The following is a 21035-nucleotide window of genomic DNA, read 5'->3' on the forward strand; positions in this document are numbered from 1 at the left end:
AAAGACCATATATTTTTTTAACCGATTTCCGAACTCTAAATGGGTGAATTTGGGCAAATTAAACGCCTTTCTGTTTATCGTTCTTGGAGCGATGACGTCCGAATGTGACGTCACCTGGGTCATAAAGCCGCCATTTTCATTTTCTCAAACACATTACAAACACCGGGTCTCAGCTCTTTCCGTTTGTTCGACTATTTTTTGGAACCTCGGAGACATCATGCCTCGTCGGTGTGTTGTCGGAGGGTGTAACAACACTAACGGGGAAGGATTCAAGTTGCACCACTGGCCCGAAGATGCGAAAGTGGCAAGAAATCTGCCGCTAGACCCCCATTGAATGTGCCGGAGTGTCTGCACATTTTACCGGCGATGACAGACATGGCACAGAGATGTATGGATAACCTGCAGATGCATTTGCAACGATAAAGTCAACAAAATCACAAAGGTGAGTTTTGTTGATGTTGTTGACTTAAGTGCTAATCAGACATATTTGGTCGCAGCGTGACTGCCAGCTAATCGATGCTAACATGCTATTTAGGCTAGCTGTATGTACATTTGAAACTAGATACCCACATGTAATGCGAAACAAACACTTACCACTCGACGGATTTAAGTTTCTCCAGTGTTACAAGATGCGAAAGTCCTGATCGTTTGGTCCACACATTATACCAGCGATGCTAATAAGGCAGCTATTCGCTCAATAGCTTCAGTTTCTTCTTCAATTTCGTTTTCGCTATCTGCCTCCATACTCCAACCATACGTTTCAATACATGCGTAATCTGTTGAATCGCTTAATCCGCAGAAATCTGAGTCTGAATCCGAGCTAATGTTGCTATATTTTGCTGTGCTATTCGCCATTGTTTTTTTACATTGGCAGCACTGTAGGACGTCACAGGAAAATGTGTGGCTTCGAAGATAGCGAAAATAAGGCACTTTAAAGCTTTTTTTAGGGATATTCCGGGACGGGTAAAATTTTGAAAAAGACTTCAAAAAATAAAACAGGCCACTGGGAACTGATTTTTATTGGTTTTAACCCTTTTGAAATCATGATAATGTTCCCCTTTAAGACGTTGAGGGTATCTGGTTTGGTGGCTGCAGGATTAGGTCTCTGCTTTTTGCAGATGATGTGGTCCTGATGGCTTCATCTGGCCAGGATCTTCAGCTCTCACTGGATCGGTTCGCAGCCGAGTGTGAAGCGACTGGTATGGGAATCAGCCCCTCCAGGTCCGAGTCCATGGTTCTCGCCCGGGAAAGGGTGGAGTGTCATCTCCAGGTTGGGGAGGAGACCCTGCCCCAAGTGGAGGAGTTCAAGTACCTCGGAGTCTTGTTCACGAGTGAGGGAAGAGTGGATTCTAAGATCGACAGGTGGATTGGTGCGGCGTCTTCAGTAATGCGGACGCTGTATCGATCCGTTGTGGTGAAGAAAGAGCTGAGCCGGAAGGCAAAGTTCTGAATTTACCGGTCGATCGACATTCCCATCCTCACCTATGGTCATGAGCTTTGGGTTGTGACCAAAAGGACGAGATCACGGGTACAAGCGGCCGAAATGAGTTTCCTTCGCCTGGTAGCGGGGCTCTCCATCCAAAGCTCTGCCATCCCAGAGGCGCTCAAAGGAAAGAGGAGCCAGATGAGGTGGTTCGGGCATCTGGTCAGGATGCCACCAAAACGCCTTCCTAGGGAGGTGTTTAGGGCACGTCCAACCGGTAGAAGACCACGGGGAAGAACCAGGACACGTTGGGTAGACTATGGACTCCCGGCTGGCCTGGGAATGCCTCGGGATACCCCCAGAAGAGCTGGACGAAGTGGCTAGGGAGAGGAAAGGCTGGGCTTCCCTGCTTAGGCTGCTGCCCCCGCAACCCCACCTCTGATAAGCGGAAGAAGATGGATTGAAGTTGCAAACTGTTAAAGTTAAAGTACCAATGATTGTCACACACACACTAGGTGTGGTGAAATGTATCCTCTGCATTCGACCCATCCACTTGTTCACCCCCTGGGTTGGTGAGGGGAGCAGTGGGCAGCAGCGGTGCCGCGCCCGGGAATAATTTTTGGTGATTTAACCCCCAATTCCAACCCTTGATGCTCAGTGCCAAACTGTACTGCTAAAAAACGAAGGAACAATTATACAAGCAATTCTTAGGGCTGCCGTTAATTGCCATAAAAAAATTGTTTTCAGCTATTTCCTCTTTCTAATAAGCTAAAAAAAAGTTCTGGACCAAAATTAGCCTGATCTCTGAAGAGCTAAGATAGTGCATGAAGCTTCTGAAATGTCAAAACTCTGCTGAGGAACACGGTAGATTACACCGGAAAAAAGAGGGGGGAAGCACATCACCACTAATTGCTGCTATACTTAACGACTGATTAAGCAGCGCTCACTGTGAGCGGACTTGTGCTAATGAGCCACGATAGCTTGCATAACAAATGTGTGGTTTTCCTGCCTCCGTACATGTGGCGACATGCTGTGTGTCGTGACAAGAAGCACATGGAAGACGACGGCGACGTGGATTGTTGTGGTGACCATGTGGTCAGCAGACTGAGGTCATTTTAGCACAAGAACTGCTTCAGAAACACACTAATTATTGTGGACAAAAGTATTTTTGAGCTTTTAAAAGTCCATCCATCCATTTTCTTCCGCTTATCCGAGGTGGGGTCGCGGGGGCAGCAGCCTAAGCAGAGAAGCCCAGACTTTCCTCTCCCCAGCCACTTGGTCCAGCTCCTCCCAGGGCATCCTGAGGCGTTCCCAGGCCAGCCGGGAGAGATAGTCTTCCCAACGTGTCCTGGGTCTTCCCGGTGGCCTCCTACCGGTCAGACTTGCCCGAAACACCTCCCTAGGGAGGCGTTCGGGTTGAATTCTTAAAATATGTTTAACCTTCGTCTTGTGTTAGGGTCGGCACCGACCCGTTTTAGTTTTTAAATACATAAAAACACCACATACATTTATTTTTTTGCATCAAAGCTTTTTGACTTTGTCAGGAACCTCTTTGTCAACAAAATAAAACATTTTATTTTTTTTCACTAAATTATAAAATGCTCTGGTAGAAATTATGCCCTTGGTGTTGTTAGGGTCGGTTTCGACCCAGTTATAAAAATAAGATGATAAAGCAATGATAAGAGCCAAAACTGAACACACTGACAGCCAGCTCCTCTCCCAATCATGTGAGCTTTAGTGGATTCTCATTTTACCTTGTTATCCTGTACAATAACAAACAAAAGACACTAAAAGTGTCCCTTTTTGCCGCTCTGATTTTGTTTTTTTATTAGTTTTGGAACTAGTAATCTATTTCTCTTGGTTTCATTTGCTTGATTGGTTGTTGGTTGTTGTTTGTTTGATGTTGGATTTCTGTTGCTGAAAAAAATACGTTTTAGCCTTTTTCTTGAAGTAAATATATATGGGTCGAAATTGACCCGTAACACCATATATGTTACTATAGCTAAAATTCTTAAAATGAAAAAATAAATAAAACACATTTATTCAAGAGATGTGTTCTAATACCCCTTAGTAATAGTTAGGTAACGCAACAACCTTTTTTTTATTTATATGATTCTCTTGAGGTTCGTTTTAGCATTTTTAAAAATTGAAATCGAGGGGTATACTGACAAAAAAAAGGCCCAATGGCCCAAACCAAAAATATTAAAACCAATATTTTCAAGGATAAGGAAGCCTAACGAGGTAACCAAGAGATGAGAAACAAATTGGATGATAGATAATTGTTTTTAGTGTATTTTACAGCTGATTTAAGACATGGGTCAAAACCGACCCGTTAACATAAGAGATGGTAACAGAAAGCTAACACAAGAGGAAGGTTAACAGTGTCTCGAGTGCCTGTTTATACCACCAAACATGTGAAAATCTATAATTTCCCCCACTTGTTTGCGCCATTTTTGATAACAAGCACTCAAACGGTGGCCTAGTGGTTCGAGTGTCAACCCTGAGATGGGTAGGTTGTGAGTTCAAACCCCAGCAGAGTTATACCAAAGACTGTAAAAATGGGACACTCAGCATCGAGGGTTGGAATTGGGGGTTAAATCACCAAAAATGATTCCCGGGCGCGGCAACCGCTGCTGCTCACTGCTCCTTTCACAACCAAGGGGGTGAACGAGAGGAGTGGCTAGAGTGTCCGCCCTGAGATAGGTGGTTGTGAATTGAAGTGAAGTGAATTACATTTATATAGCGCTTTTTCTCTAGTGACTTAAAGCGCTTTACATAGTGAAACCCAGTATCTAAGTTACATTCAAACCAGTGTGGGTGGCACTGGGAGCAGGTGGGTAAAGTGTCTTGCCCAAGGACACAACGGCAGTGACTAGGATGGCGGAAGCGGGAATCGAACCTCCAACCCTCGAGTTGCTGGCACGGCCGCTCTACCAACCGAGCTGAACCGCAGTTGAAACCCCAGCCGAGACATATTTATAGTCAGGACTATAATAATGGGAGCCATTACCTCCCTACTTGGCACTCAGCATCAAGGGGTTGGAAGCGGGGGATAAATCACCAAAAATGATTCCTGGGCGCGGCCACCGCTGGTGCTCACTGCTCCCCTCACCTCCCAGGGGGTGATCAAGGGCAATGGGTCAAATGCAGAGAATAATTTCGCCACACCTAGTGTGTACTTGACTATCATTTGTACTTTAACTTTTAAATTCCCCTGTTTTCATGAGTTCCTAAAAAAAACACACAAAAAAACTTCCGTCCTTTAGGACAGGATACCGGCTCTGACCCCCACCGAGCTAGAAATGACCGCCCTTATTTTATCAACCACAGATTTCTAGAAAAATATGGCTTTATACGACACATCTTGAAGTCCTGACTTAAAATCAATTTGTATGATCTAACCTTTAAATAGACCCCCCTTTTAGACCAGTTGACCTGCCGTTTCTTTTCTGCTCTGCCCCCCTCTCCTTCGTGTGTGTGGGGTGGAGGGAGGGGGGGATACAGGTTCAGTGGCCACGGATGAAGCACGAGCTTTCCAAAGTCGGGACCCGGGGTGGACCGCTCGTCTGTGCATCGGTTGGGGACATCTCTGCACTGCTGAACTGTCTCCGCTCGGGATGGTCTTCTGCTGGCCCCACTATGGACTGGACTATCACTATTATGTTAGATCCACTATGGACTGGACTCTCACTATTATGTAAGATCCACTACGGACTGGACTCTCACTATTATGTTGGATCCACTATGGACTGGACTCTCACTATTATGTTAGATCCACTATGGACTGGACTCTCACACTATTATGTTAGATCCACTATGGACTGGACTCTCACACTATTATGTTAGATCCACTATGGACTGGACTATCACTATTATGTTAGATCCACTATGGACTGGACTCTCACACTATTATGTTAGATCCACTATGGACTGAACTATCACTACTATGTTAGATCCACCATGGACTGGACTATCACTATTATATTAGATCCACTATGCACTGGACTATCACTACTATGTTAGATCCACTATGGACTGGACTATCACTATTATGTTAGATCCACTATGCACTGGACTATCACTATTATGTTAGATCCACTATGCACTGGACTATCACTATTATGTTAGATCCACTATGCACTGGACTATCACTATTATGTTACATCCACTATGGACTGGACTATCACTATTATGTTAGATCCACTATGGACTGGACTATCACTATTATGTTAGATCCACTATGGACTGGACTATCACTTATGTTAGATCCACTATGGACTGGACTCTCACATTATGTTAGATCCACTATGCACTGGACTATCACTACTATGTTAGATCCACTATGGACTGGACTATCACTATTATGTTAGATCCACTATGCACTGGACTATCACTATTAAGTAAGATCCACTATGCACTGGACTATCACTATTATGTTAGATCCACTATGGACTGGACTTTCACACTATTATGTTAGATCCACTATGGACTGGACTCTCACACTATTATGTTAGATCCACTATGGACTGGACTCTCACAATTTCATGTTAGATCCACTATGGACTGGACTCTCATAATATTATGTTAGATCCACTATGGACTGGACTATCACTATTATGTTAGATCCACCATGGACTGGACTATCACTATTATGTTAGATCCACTATGGACTGGACTATCACTATTATGTTAGATCCACCATGGACTGGACTCTCACTATTATGTTAGATCCACTATGGACTGGACTATCACTACTATGTTAGATCCACTATGGACTGGACTATCACTATTATGTTAGATCCACTATGCACTGGACTATCACTATTATGTTAGATCCACTATGGACTGGACTCTCACTATTATGTTAGATCCACTATGGACTGGACTCTCACACTATTATGTTAGATCCACTATGGACTGGACTCTCACTATTATGTTAGATCCACTATGGACTGGACTTTCACACTATTATGTTAGATCCACTATGGACTGGACTCTCACACTATTATGTTAGATCCACTATGGACTAGATTCGCACAAGATTATGTTAGATCCACTCGACGTCCATTGCACCGGTCGCCCAGGGGGGGCGGTCCTCCTAGGTTTGACTTTGTCCCATTGGGTTGAGTTTTTCCTTGCCCTGATGTGGGATCTGAGCCCAGGATGTCATTGTGGCTTGTGCAGCCATTTGAGACACTGGTGATTTAGGGCTATATAAGTAAACATTGATTGATTGATTGACATCTTCCAATAAGGTCTGGTCAAACAGCTGATGTTGCTGTTCAAAAGTGACCGTCATGTTCGGGCTGCAGACCTGGAAACCTTGTAGAAAATATTGCAAATGTGAATTGTGTAAAGATACTCACTCTGCAGGCTGTTTGGGTCAATGAGGTGTATGGTGCTGGTGACGCGGACGCACACGCACACTTGACCCATGTTCCCCAGGCTCTGAGCCAGCCGTGGTGAAAGGCACACCACGTTGTCCTGGCAACAGCAGACAGTCATGAGTTAAAGTGATGACACCAATGAATAGAGCTGAAGTAAATAGTCCAGCATTTAACAGATTTTAAATGTAGTTTCTGTGCCATTGGAATTGTAATCACACCAGTGTTTTAATATCGCACAATACCAAGCCTTGTTTTATAAAATAATGATTTATTTATTTTTTTACACTTACCATTTCCACATCAACACCGTATGAACTGATAAGTCAACAACAGCAGGAACCTACCACATAGTGAAGGACATACACTATTTGGTTTACTATTATGCAGCTCATTTTTATTTGACACTTATTAAAATATCTTGTGTGACATCATGCACAAAAGTGCACTTTATTTGTTTTAAACTATTACAGTGGCGTTCTGTACAAAAAGTGCATTTTATTTTAGTGTTGTTTTGATATGTCATCTTAGTGACATCATGCACAAAAGTGCACTAACAGCTTGTTTTAAAATGTCTCTGACAATCTTGCACTTTCTGTTTTGAAATGACATGAATGTTTGTATCACTGCTTAATAACTGTTTAGTAAATACACTTTTAGTTGTGATTTCCCTCTCTGCCTGAAAGTTTAAAAGTAGCATATATTAATGCAGTATGAAGAGGAATGTTTTAATGTAGACCATGGGTGTCAAACTCTGGCCCGCTGTGTAATTTCATTTGGCCCTTGAGGCAATATCAAATTAAAGGGGAACATTATCACCAGACCTATGTAAGTGTCAATATATACCTTGATGTTGCAGAAAAAAAGACCATATATTTTTTTCAACCAATTTCCGAACTCTAAATGGGTGAACTTTGGCAAATTAAACGCCTTTCTGTTTATCGCTCTGGAGGCGATGACGTCAGAATGTGACGTCGCCGAGGTAATACAGCCGCCATTTTCATTTTCAACACATTGTAAACATTGGGTCTCAGCTCTGTTATTTTCTGTTTTTTCCACTATTTTTTGGAACCTTGGAGACATCATGCCTCGTCGGTGTGTTGTCGGAGGATGTAACAACACTAACAGGGAGGGATTCAAGTTGCACCGAAGATGCGAAAGTGTCTGCCGCCAGACCCCCATTGAATGTACCAAAGTGTCTCCACATTTTACCGGCGATGACAGACATGGCACAGAGATGTATGGATAACCTGCAGATGCATTTGCAATGATAAAGTCAACGAAATCACAAAGGTGACTTTTGTTGATGTTGACTTATGTGCTAATCAGACATATATGGTTGCGGTCTGACTGCCAGCTAATCGATGCTAACATGCTACGCTAATCGATGCTAACATGCTATTTACCGGCGATGCTAAGGCAGACATGGCACAGAGATGTATGGATAACCTGCAGATGCATTTGCAACTATAAAGTCACAGAAATCACAAAGGTGAGTTTTGTTGATGTTGACTGCCAGCTAATCGATGCTAACATGCTACGCTAATCGATGCTAACATGCTATTTACCGGCGGTGCTAAAGCAGACATGGAACAGAGATGTATGGATAACCTGTAGATGCATTTGCAACTATATAACGTTTCCTTCCACCCACATTTAATGCGAAAAAAACACTTACCAATCGACGGATTTAAGTTGCTCCAGTGTCACTAAATAAGAAAGTCCTGATCGTTTGGTCCGCACATTTTACCGGCGATTTTAACGCAGCTATTCGACCATGCTATGGCTATGAATAGCGTCGATAGCTATTCGCTCAATAGCTTCAGTTTCTTCTTCAATACTTTCGTACTCCGACCATCCGTTTCAATACATGCGTAATCTGTTGAATCGCTTAAGCCGCTGAAATCCGAGTCTGAATCCGAGCTAATGTCGCTATATCTGGCTGTGCTATTCGCCATTGTTTGTTTACATTGGCAGCACTGTATGACGTCACAGGGAAATCGATAGTCGCATCGCAAATAGCAAAAATCAAGCACTTTAAAGCTTTTTTGGGGGATATTCGGAGACCGGTAAAAATTAAAAAAAAAACTTCAAAACTGATTTTTATTGTTTTTAACCCTTTTGAAATTGTGATAATGTTCCCCTTTAACATTGGAGCTGGCCCGCCGGTATTATACAGCGGCAGAGCATATACTCATACTTGCCAACGCTTCTGATTTTCCCGGGAGACACCCGAATTTCAGTGCCCCCTCCCAAAAATCTCCCGGGGCAACCATTCTCCCGAATTCCTAATTGGGGGCGTACTGCCTTTAGCGTCCTCTACAACCTGTCATCAAGTCCACTTTTCCTACATACAATTACATAATATTTGCGGCTTGTACACACACACTTCAGTAAATGCAAGGCATACTTGTTCAACAGCCATACAGGTCACACTGAGGGTGGCCGTACAAACAACTTTAACACTGTTACAAATATGTGACACACTTTGAACCCTCACCAAACAAGAATGACAAACACATTTCGGGAGAACATCCGCACCGTAACACAACACAACAAATACCCAGAACCCCTTGCAGCACTAACTCTTACGGGCCCACGTCATTGTTATTTTTATTTCAAATGTATTAGCCTGTGGGAAAATGTAATGTTGATATTTACCCCAGAAGGCTGCAAATAGAAAAGAGGCATTAAATGATTACAGTTGGTACAAAATGCGGCTGCTAGACTTTTGACAAGAACAAGAAAGTTTGATCACATTACGCTTGTACTGGCTCACCTGCACTGGCTTCCTGTGCACTTAAGATGTGACTTTAAGGTTTTACTACTTACGTATAAAATACTACACGGTCTAGCTCCATCCTATCTTGCCGATTGTATTGTACCATATGTCCCGGCAAGAAATCTGCGTTCAAAGGACTCCGGCTTGTTAGTGATTCCCAAAGCCCAAAAAAAGTCTGCGGGCTATAGAGCGTTTTCCGTTCGGGCTCCAGTACTCTGGAATGCCCTCCCGGTAACAGTTCGAGATGCCACCCCAGTAGAAGCATTTAAGTCTCACCTTAAAACTCATTTGTATACTCTAGCCTTTAAATAGACTCCCTTTTTAGACCAGTTGATCTACTGTTTCTTTTCTTTTTCTTCTATGTCCCACTCTCCCGATCCGGTGGCCATGTACTGCTTGCCTGTGTATCGGCTGGGGACATCTCTGCGCTGCTGATCCGCCTCCGCTTGGGATGGTTTCCTGCTGGCTCCGCTGTGAACGGGACTCTTGCTGCTGTGTTGGATCCGCTTTGGACTGGACTCTCGCGACTGTGTTGGATCCATTGTGGATTGAACTTTCACAGTATCATGTTAGACCCGCTCGACATCCATTGCTTTCCTCCTCTCTAAGGTTCTCACAGTCATCATTGTCACCGACGTCCCACTGGGTGTGAGTTTTCCTTGCCCTTATGTGGGCCTACCGAGGATGTCGTGGTGGTTTGTGCAGCCCTTTGAGACACTAATGATTTAGGGCTATATAAGTAAACATTGATTGATTGATTGAATGTTTTATTAAAATTTTATTTAATATACCATTTTTTTGTTTGTTTTTTGAAAGTTGATTTTGCACTATTAAGTTATATAAGCGTTGCTTGTTCCATATTCAGTGTTAAAGCAAATCAGTGTCGCAAACTGTGCAATAATTAATGTTTTATTCATGCACTTTCTCTTGCTACTTCAGGGCTTGAGTGTTTGATTCATTCATTATTTTATTTTAAAATGTATTACTACCCTGTGGAAAAAGTTGATTTAGATTTTTACCTCAGAAGGCTGCAAAAAGAAAAAAGGCATTCCATTTTTATTTAAATGTTATTTGATATGCCATTGATGTTTTTAAATTACTATTATTATTATTTGAAACTCCATTTTGCATGTCACTATAAAGTTATATAAGCCTTCCTTGTATATCAATGCAAACCTTGCTTTGGTCCCTATTAAAAGGTTCATTTGTTCAACCTTGCCCCGCGGCTTTGTTCAGTTTAAAGTTTTGGCCCACTCTGTATTTGAGTTTGACACCCCTGATGTAGACACATAGAATCATCATAGTGCTGTGATTATATGCATCAAGTGTTCATTCAAGGCTAAGGCAAAAATATCCACATATATTTGGTGTATCGTAGTTGCATCGGCGCATGGGTCGACCTCATAGAGCAAAACCCTGTGTCGGTGCGCGTACCGCTTTTCGAAAGTCATGTGATCGATCATGAGCTGTTTCGGTCACGTGACCGACACGCGAACTGTGTCGAACTGATGCTTGCGCGCCAAACTGTGTTTATAAGGAAGCGCATCTGTCAACCAGATGCTGCTGCCAACAGAATCGCCGCACTTCTGTCATTGGTCATTAAAAATTTATAGTCGTCGGAGATCATTTCCGCCGTGTGGGAATATTTTGACCATATATCGGAAGAAAAAGGTATTTGTGTTAATTTCCTTGTTGTTTCATCATATTCTCTCAAAGTTTCTACTTGATCTGTTAGGAGTGTAACGGTACGTGTATTTGTATTGAACCGTTTCGGTACGGGGGTGTTTCTAAGCTAAAGTCTTAACAAGCTGCTTTGCTTCTTCTGCCTCTGTCTCAGCACCCAGCACTGTCCCACCCACACAACCATGTGATTGGTTACATTAAAAAGCGGTAACAACCAATCAACAGTATTCAGAGCGCACGTAAAAAATAAAAATAAAATAAAAAAAATTCCCCAGTCCACAATCATTCTCATTCACAACACGTTCTCTTAGATTTCCATGTTATGATACATGTTCACATTATTTATTGACTGTATCTAAAAAAGATAAAAATATTTTTTTATTTAAGTGAAGATATGAAAAAATCCTAAATGAAATACAACGACTTGGTTTATATTATTGTATATACTGGTTAAAGGGGAACATTATCACCGGACCTATGTAAGCGTCAATATATACCTTGATGGTGCAGAAAAAAGACCATATACTTTTTTAACCGATTTCCGAACTCTAAATGGGTGAATTTTGGCGAATTAAACGCCTTTCTGTTTATCGCTCTGGAGGGGATGACGTCAGAATGTGACGTCTCAGAGGTAACACAGCCGCCATTTTCATTTTCAACCCATTGTAAACATTGTGTCTCAGCTCTGTTATTTTCCGTTTTTTCGACTATTTTTTGGAACCTTGGAGACATTATGCCTCGTCGGTGTGTTGTTGAAGGGTGTAATAACACTAACAGCGAGGGATTCAAGTTGCACCACTGGCCCGAAGATGCGAAAGTGTCTGCCGCCCGACCCCCATTGAATGTACCAAAGTGTCTCCACATTTTACCGGCGATGACAGACATGGCACAGAGATGTATGGATAACCTGCAGATGCATTTGCAATGATAAAGTCAACAAAATCACAAAGGTGAGTTTTGTTGATGTTGACTTATGTGCTAATCAGACATATTTTGTCGCGGCGTGACTGCCAGCTAATCGATGCTAACATGCTACGCTAATCGACGCTAACATGCTATTTACCGGCGGTGCTAAAGCAGAAATGGCACAGAGATGTATGGATAACCTGCAGATGCATTTTTAACGATAAAGTCACAGAAATCACAAAGGTAAGTTTTGTTGATGTTGAATGCCAGCTAATCGATGCTAACATGCTATTTACCGGCGGTGCTAAAGCAGACATGGCACAGAGATGTATGGATAAGTTGCAGATGCATTTGCAACTATATTACGTTTCCTTCCACCCACATTTAATGCGAAAAAAACACTTACCAATCGACGGATTTAAGTTTCTCCAGTGTCACAAGATGCCAAAGTCTTGATCGTTTGGTCCGCACATTTTACCGGCGATGCTAACGCAGCTATTCGGCCATGCTATGGCTATGAATAGCGTCAATAGCTATTCGCTCAATATCTTCGGTTTCTTCTTCAATACTTTCATACTCCAACCATCCGTTTCAATACATGCGTAATCTGTTGAATCGCTTAAACCGCTGAAATCTGAGTCTGAATCCGAGCTAATGTCGCTTTATCTTGCTGTGGTATTCCCATTGTTTGTTTACATTGGCAGCACTGTGTGACGTCACAGGGAAATGAATAGTGGCATCGCAAATAGCGAAAGTCAAGCACTTTAAAGCTTTTTTTAGGGATATTCGGAGACTGGTAAAATTTTGAAAAAAACTTCAAAAATACAACATGCCACTGGGAACTGATTTTTATTGTTTTTAACCCTTTTGAAATTGTGATAACGTTCCCCTTTAAGAGGTTCTCAACCTTTTTTCAGTGATGTACCCCTTGTGAACATTTATTTAATTCAAGTACCCCCTAAACAGAGCAAAGCATTTTTAGTTGAAAAAAAAAAAATAAAGAAACAAAATACAGCACTATGTCATCAGTTTCTGATTTATTAAATTGTATAACAGTGCAAAATATTCCTCATTTGTAGTGGTCTTTCTTGAACTATTTGGAAAAAACGATATAGAAATAACTAAAAACTTTTTGTAAAATGAACAAGTGATTCAATTATAAATAAAGATTTTCTACACATAGAAGTAATCATCAACTTAAAGTGCCCTTTTTGGGGATTGTAATTGAGATCCATCTGGATTCATTAACTTAATTCTAAACATTTCTTCACAAAAAAATACATCTTCAACATCAATATTTATGGAACATGTCCACAAAAGATCTAGCTGTCAACACTGAATATTGCATTGTTGCATTTCTTTTCACAGTTTATGTACTTACATTCATATTTTGTTGAAGTATTATTCAATAAATATATTTCTAAAGGGTTTTTGAATTGTTGCTATTTTTAGAATATTTTAAAAAAATCTCACGTACCCCTTGGCATACCTTCAAGTACCCCCATTTGAGAACCACTGAACTAGTTAATAAAATCATTGTCAGTTGAGTCGGTCCATAGGTTGCCTGTAGGGATTTTTAATGTCCAGTAGATGTCTGTATTTAGTTACACAGTATCGATACAGTTTTGCAATGTGTCAAAACGCTTCATGACACCTGATCGACCCATCACTAGTGTATCGTGACATGGCCTAAAAATATCCAGATATTAAAAAAAGGCCATATCGCCCAGCTCTATATGAAAGGCCAAAACGAAACAATACTTCACATATATCCATCCATCCATCCATTTTCTAACGATTGTCCCTCTCGAAGTAGCCGGAGCCTATCCCAGCTGCACTCGGGCAGAAGGCAAGGTACACCCTGGACAAGTCGCCACTTCATTGCAGGGCCAACAGTTTAGATCTAATAATAGTTCCGTATTGATAAGAGTCTTTGTTGGTGTGAAAACTTGATGAAAAGTTTGAAGCTGGTGTCAGTACATACCTTGCAAACAGGCACTATCTCCACAGAGAACGTGCTCTTGTAGTTGTACGTGTTTGAGTGGATGTCATGAGATATAAGACGCTGGGATGTCTTTGACCTTGAGAAAGAAAAAAAATATTTCAGAGACACAATGAACACGACTTCCTTGAAAGGTTTGATTGCAAATTATACTGAAAAATGTAATCAGATTGTGGAACCTTTTGTTTTGTCATTATCTAAACGACTTAACACTTGTGTAATGTTCATATTGTTGTTAGTCAGCGTTCGTGGGTCTGGTGGTACCCGTTGCATTTTGTGGCTTCTATTGGGGGCGTACTGCCTTTAGCGTCCTCTACAACCTGTCATCAAGTCCGCTTTTCCTCCGTACAATTCATAATATTTGCGGCTTGTACACACACACTTTAGTAAATGCAAGGCATACTTGGTCAACAGCCATACAGGTCACACTGAGGGCTGCCGTATAACCAACTTTAACACTGTTACAAATATGCGCCACAATGTGAACCCTCAACAAACAAGAATGTAATCAGATTGTGGAACCTTTTGTTTTCTCATTATCTAAACGACTTAACACTTGTGTAATGTTCATATTGTTGTTACTCAGCCAGCGTTCGTGGGTCTGATGGACCCGTTGCATTTTGTGGCTTCTCATGCCTCACAACCAAACACTTTCATGTTCAAATACTGAACAGATGTTTACCATATCCAAATAAACATCTGTTCAGTATTTGAACATAAAAGTGTTTGATTGTGAGGCATGAAAAGCCACAAAATGCAACGGGTCCACCAAACACTTTAATGTTGAAATACTGAACAGATGTTTACCTTATCCCAATAAATTTCTGTTCAGTATTTCAACATAAAAGTGTTTTATTGTGAGGCATTAAAAGCCACAAAATGCAACGGGGTCCATCAGACCCACAAACACCAGCTGAGTAACAACAATATGAACTTTGCACGGAAAATTTCTCTGCCAGTTTCTGCATCCCACAAAGATTTTTCTTTTGTGTTTCTGCACCTGTGGTTCCCACACCAGGTTGCAACATTGTTTGTCAACACTGTCTGCTCTCATTTTCTCGCACATTTGACCCTCTGATGTTCTGTGTACCTACATTCTGTCCTCCTCCTGTCTAGGCCTGCTGTGTGGGTGTGTGGCTGTATGCGTGTACAAGGTTGCAACATTGTTTGTCAACACCGTCTGCTCTCATTTTCTCGCACATTTGACCCTCTGATGTTCTGTGTACCTACACTCTGTCCTCCTCCTGTCTAGGCCTGCTGTGTGGATGTGTGGCTGTATGCGTGTACCAGGTTGCAACATTGTCAACACCGTCTGCTCTCATTTTCTCGCACATTTGACCCTTTGATGTTCTGTGTACCTACATTCTGTCCTCCTCCTGTCTAGGCCTGCTGTGTGGGTGTGTGGCTGGATGCGTGTAAAAGGTTGCAACACTGTTTGTCAACACTGTCTGCTCTCCATTTCTCGCACATTTGACCCTCTGATGTTCTGTGTACCTACACTCTGTCCTCCTCCTGTCTAGGCCTGCTGTGTGGGTGTGTGGCTGTATGCGTGTACTAGGTTGCAACATTGTCAACACTGTCTGCTCTCAATTTGTCACACATTTGACCCTCTGATGTTCTGTGTACCTACACTCTGTCCTCCTCCTGTCTAAGCCTGCTGTGTGGCTGTATGCGTGTACAAGGTTGCAACATTGTCAACACCGTCTGCTCTCATTTTCTCGCACATTTGACCCTCTGATGTTCTGTGTACCTACACTCTGTCCTCTGTGTACCTACACTCTGTCCTCCTCCTGCCTAGGCCTGCTGTTTGGGTGTGTTGCTGTATGCGTGTACAAGGTTGCAACATTGTTTGTCAACACGGTCTGCTCTCAATTTCTCGCACATTTGACCCTCTGATGTTCTGTGTACCTACACTCTGTCCTCCTGTCTAGGCCTGCTGTGTGGGTGTGTGGCTGTATGCGTGTACAAGGTTGCAACATTGTTTGTCAACACCGTCTGCCCTCATTTTCTCGCACATTTGCCCCGCTGATGTTCTGTGTACCTACACTCTGTCCTCCTCCTGTGTGTGTGTGTGTGTTACACAGAACATCAATATCCACACTTCTATTAGCCCCGGGTCCAGTGGACCCGGACATCTTATATCTTGTATGTATTAGAAATGTGTAGGGGGGGTATATGGTGTGCGGTCATTAAATATGTATTCTGATATATGTTTTTCACAGAAAATAAGCCAAAGTCAGTGAGTCTCAGTTTGAAAAATTAATGTGCAGCATATAAAAAAAAGCCTTCAAAACACTCAGAAAGGGGCTTGAAGATGGGTCTGTTAAGCAAAATTTACAGTTCGCACACATTTGACTAAAGCGGCACAAATGCAGGTTATGTAGACCGCAAAGAAGTAATAAACCTCCTTTAAGTTTACATTTTACTATCATAAAAATAAAATACACAAATAATACTTGACTCAAGAGATCAATTTTGCCAAAACAATTTAGCTACACAAGCTAGATCAGCTTAATTAATTGTAAATAAAATAAGTGAAAGGTTGACCTAATGCTGGGCTCACCTGCATGGAACAGTACACTGGAGAAAGTCCAACATCTTCTGCGCATGCTGCTTGGTGCTGTAGTAAAAGTCGATGCCATCTGAGAAAAAGAAAGCGGGAACATTACACAGCGCATTGCCAAACCTACTATAATGTGTTTCAAATGTTAGTACATCACAACATAAACATAGGGGGATGTTGGTCACGTGGGATAGTGTTTTTCAACCTTTTTTGAGCCAAGGCACATTTGTTGTGTTGAAAAAATGCGGAGGCACACCAACAGCAGAAATCATTAAAAAAACGAAACTCAGTTGACAGTAAAAGGTCGTCGTTCCAATTGTTGGATATGACTTTAAAGCATAACCAAGCATGCATCACTATAGCTCTTGTCTCAAAGTAGGTGTACTGTCACCACCTGTCACATCACACCCGGACTTATTTGGACTTTTTTGCTCTTTTCCTATGTGTAGTGTTTTACTTCTTGTCTTATGCTCCTGTTTTGGTGGCTTTTTCTCTTTTTTTGGTATTTTCCTGGAGCAGTTTCATGTCTTCCTTTGAGCGATATTCCCCGCATCTACTTTGTTTTAGCAAATCAAGAATATTTCAGTTGTGGGGACATTGTTGATTGTCATGTCATGTACGTATCCTCGCTCATCCATTCGGACTTTCGGACTGGACACTGGCCGAGAGTGGAGTCGGCTTTCTTGGTTGCTTTGTTGGGTCTGCTCCTGTGGCCATGCTCCATCCACCCCAGCGAACGATGGCGTGGAACATCGCAGAGGCCACCACAGTGGATATGTTTCTTTTACTTTTTATTCATAGCTGTATGTAGAAGTGTCTGGTTGTATCTGCTGCTTTAATGTCTTTAATGTCCTCTGTGTTCTTCGAGGTTTCCCTCTTACACACATGGAAGAGTTATGTGTTATATGGCTATGAGTTGTTTTTTTCCCTTGGCCTCAGTCTGCACCCCCTCTCCAGGGCCCAGGCTAAGACCCATTTTTTAAATTACAAAATCTTTTTTGTAAGGGGCGCTGGAATCCGGCAGACCCGTCAGCGATCCTGTTCTGTCTCCCTGTAATGTTTGTCTGATCTTGAATGTGATTGCGCTGAAAATTTTAATTTTCCTGAAGGAACACTCCTGACGGAATAAATAAAGTACTATCTAATCTAATGTTCGGATGTACTTTGTCTTTACTCCAAAGTAAGTCTTTGCTGTCGTCCTGCATTGTGTTTTTGTTTACTTTGTAGCCAGTTCAGTTTTAGTTTCGTTCTGCATAGCCTTCCCTAAGCTTCAATGCCTTTTCTTAGGGGCACTCACCTTTTGTTTTTTTTTTGGTTTAAGCATTAGACACCCCTTTACTTGCACGCTGCCTCCCTATGTTTATGACATCTACAAAGCTACCGGCTGCCACCTAGTGATATGGAAGAGTATTACAGGGTTACTCTGCCGCGCTCTAGAGAGCACCGACACTCAACAACAACACATCATTTGCAGACTCTAATTACTGGTTTGCAAAAAATATTTTTAACCCAAAGAGGTGAAATTAGATAATCTTCCACGGCACACCAGACTGTATCTCACACCACACTTGTGTGCCACGGCACAGTGGTTGAAAAACACAGATAACCAGCCACTGCAATGTTGAGATATTTTATTTTACAGTAATTTAGGTATGTGTACTAGGGCTGGGCGATATATCGTTACGCTCGATATATCGCGGGTTTGTCTCTGTGCGATATAGAAAATGACTATATGGTGATATTGGAGTATACGTTCTCACGCAGTTGCTTTTAGCTGCGGGCATTAACACTACAGGCTCTTCTCACTCTTTGTCTCTCCTTCTCAAAAAGACGTAAAACAAGCGCACCTTCTTACATACGCGTGCAACGTCACACGCCCTCCCCGAGCAGAGGTAGCGACATGGTGACATTAGCTGAGATGCTAGCGGTGTGTTCCGAGTGGTAATACGAGAAAGAGAATGTGCCAATCTGGTAACAAATGGAGGAAAAATTAATTCCCAAGAAAAACAGCACTGGGTGCATTGTCTGGCGGTGGTTTGGCTTCAAGCGGGAACATGCTGAACATTTACACGGCGGAAGCGTTGCTAGAAAAAGTAGCAACACGACTAATTCGTAGCATCATTTGAAAAGTCACCTGCTAGAGAATGAAGAGTGCTTCAAACTCTGCATCAACATCTCCGTTCGGTGCCATACCCACAAAATGAACAGTGTCTTGGCAGAGAGCGAAAAAAAAAAAAGCTCTTTAAAGCTTTTTTTAGAGATATTTTGGGACCGGTAAAATTTTGAAAAAAACTTCAAAAAATACAACAAGCCCCTGGGAACTGATTTTTATTGTTTTTAACCCTTTTGAAATTGTGATAATGTTCCCCTTTAAGCACATGAGCAGCTGTTGTGCCTGGGTGGAAGTAGGAAACCTTCCTGATCCTCCCAAGGAGGCGCTCCATCCTATTGACTGAGATGCAGAGGTGGGTAGAATAGCCAGAAATTGTACTCAAGTAAGAGTACTGTTACTTTAGAGATTTATTACTCAAGTAAAAGTAAGGAGTAGTCATTCAAATATTTACTTGAGTAAAAGTAAAAAGTATGTTGTGAAAAAACTACTCAAGTACTGAGTAACTGATGAGTAACCTGTTCGTTTAATAATTACGGCAACAGATAATGAACAAAAACATAAAAATAGCAATGAGCAAATTCATAGCCAGGAATATCTCTTAAGCAACAATAATATATATTAAATAATAATACATTAAAATAAAAAAATTAAGGCAAATTGAGCCACAATAACTTAACAGCACCATAGGCTCAGTAGGCATTTATTGATTGATTGAAACTTTTATTAGTAGATTGCACAGTACAGTACATATTCCCTACAATTGACCACTAAATGGTAACACCCCAATAAGTTTTTCAACGTTAATCAATTACTTAGTAAATGATCAAGTCGAGGTGATCTACCTCATATATACATACGCACACATATCATATATATACATACATTTATATATACAGTATATAATTTATAGTTTTTTTATTTTGCCATTTTTGTTGAAATGTTAAAGGTGTTTTAATGAATATACATGCATGTTTAACATATAGATTCCTATCTTTCATGAAGAATATAAGTTGGTGTATTACCTGATTCGGATGACTTGCATTGATTGGAATCAGACGTCCACATGTTCAAATGGAGGAGAAAAAAAGTTCCTCCTTTCTGTCTAATACCACATGTAAGTCATTGGTTTTTGGCATCTTATTTGTCCAGCTTCCATATTCGCTTTTATACACTCTACAAGAAATACATTGGCGGCAAACTCCGTAGCTTGCTCGCTTGTTAGTGCTGGCTTTCGGAGACTCTTATTTTGGTAGCGCAGGCACGATGGAGCGGCGCTTTTATTGTGAAGACAGGAACTGTGCGATCAGTCTTTAGGCTTTTGACGGGAAGTACGGTTGAAATAAAAAGTGTCTTTTTTCCTTTACACTTTTGATCGATTGATTGAAACTTTTATTAGTAGCTTGCACAGTACAGTACATATTCCGTACAATTGACCACTAAATGGTAACACCCCAATACGTTTTTCTACTTTTTTAGGTCGGAATCGACGTGTGACGGTCACGTGACCGCCTGGTTTTGTTTGATTGGTCCAACGTCACCAGTGACTGCATTTGATTGGTGAAACGCAGGCATGCGTAGTTCCTACTTTGAATGTGTGTCTGACAAAATCAAAACAAACAGAGCGTGCATTAACAGATCGCTAAAAAAAAGTAGCGAGTAACGAGCTGATTGTAGATAAATGGAGCGGAGTAAAAGGAGCGTTTCTTCTTTATAAATATACTCAAATAAAAGTAAAAGTATGTTGCATAAAAACTACTTTTGGAAGTACAATTTATCCCAAAAGTTACTCAAGTAGATGTAACGGAGTAAATGTAGCGCGTTACTACCCACCTCTGCTGAGATGTGATGCCAAATTCACTACATGTGCAAAGCACTCTACCTGTGGTCCCAGTCCTGCCTCATTCACTGCATTTATTTGATTTTTGGCATTATCAGTTGTGACTGGGATATCTTTATCTTCCATTCCTCCACTGCTTGTGTCGGTACCTGCGCAAGGTGACTCTCATAGAGGGGGCGTGTCTTCTCATCTCCCACTCTGCTGTGATGAAGTGAGCGCTTATATCGATACATCGTCACATAGTTCCCCTGGACCTCCACCCTTCTGTCATGAGCGCAACAGATGACGCTCTGGATAGTTCGTCCACAACTTTTTTCTTCTCTTGCTCATAAAAATCTGGCA

At 41.6% G+C, this 21035-nt stretch overlaps 1 protein-coding gene across 4 annotated transcripts in view; it reads right to left on the bottom strand.

Annotated features, from left to right (window-relative positions):
- Positions 1-21035, bottom strand: part of nmd3 (NMD3 ribosome export adaptor) — a 59615-nt gene that overhangs the window by 16323 nt on the left and 22257 nt on the right. For all 4 annotated transcript variants that reach the window (XM_061878103.1, XM_061878102.1, XM_061878101.1 and 1 more), the window contains 3 exons: positions 16744-16822; positions 14163-14259; positions 6790-6907 (listed from right to left, as the gene is read on the bottom strand). In XM_061878103.1, the coding sequence (XP_061734087.1) occupies positions 6790-6907; positions 14163-14259; positions 16744-16822 (294 nt within the window). The remainder of the gene's footprint in view (positions 1-6789; positions 6908-14162; positions 14260-16743; positions 16823-21035) is intronic.

Source organism: Nerophis ophidion, linkage group LG18, assembly GCF_033978795.1.
Source record: "Nerophis ophidion isolate RoL-2023_Sa linkage group LG18, RoL_Noph_v1.0, whole genome shotgun sequence".
NCBI lineage: Eukaryota > Metazoa > Chordata > Actinopteri > Syngnathiformes > Syngnathidae > Nerophis > Nerophis ophidion.